This window comes from Penaeus monodon, chromosome 33 (assembly GCF_015228065.2).
Source record: "Penaeus monodon isolate SGIC_2016 chromosome 33, NSTDA_Pmon_1, whole genome shotgun sequence".
Taxonomy (NCBI): domain Eukaryota; kingdom Metazoa; phylum Arthropoda; class Malacostraca; order Decapoda; family Penaeidae; genus Penaeus; species Penaeus monodon.
In genome coordinates this window covers 16,859,465-16,859,805 of record NC_051418.1, presented here as the reverse complement: position 1 = coordinate 16,859,805, position 341 = coordinate 16,859,465, and the positions used below count along the sequence as shown (strand labels likewise).

General features: G+C 41.3%; 1 protein-coding gene across 2 annotated transcripts in view; it reads right to left on the bottom strand.

The window, feature by feature from the left end:
• The window catches only part of LOC119594099 (beclin 1-associated autophagy-related key regulator-like), a gene marked incomplete in the record, with an annotated part of 38,408 nt that overhangs the window by 4,515 nt on the left and 33,552 nt on the right, over positions 1–341 (bottom strand). For both annotated transcript variants that reach the window (XM_037943154.1, XM_037943155.1), the window contains 1 exon segment: positions 51–166. In XM_037943154.1, coding sequence (XP_037799082.1) covers positions 51–166 — 116 coding nt within the window.

The following is a 341-nucleotide window of genomic DNA, read 5'->3' as shown; positions in this document are numbered from 1 at the left end:
ACTATGAGGCCATGAATGTAGCCACTGCCAAACAAACACCAACAGTCTACCTTTTCTTGGTACTGGTGAAGGATCTTTCTCATCTTCGACAGTCTTTGCTGGAAGAGAGGGAGCTGCTGCCTCCGCATAGCATTGGTGTTGGACAGCTCAGCACTCTGGGTTTTCACTGCAAGTCCAAATCACAGAAACAACATTTAGCTGTCCATTGCAAAATAAAGAAAAAAAAGACAACCAAAACACCATGGATAAAAAACTTCTCAGTCACAGAAATTACTGGGGATTCCTGTGCTCTAAATTAGAAATGGAACACCATCTAAGCAAAATTGCTTTACATAAAATCC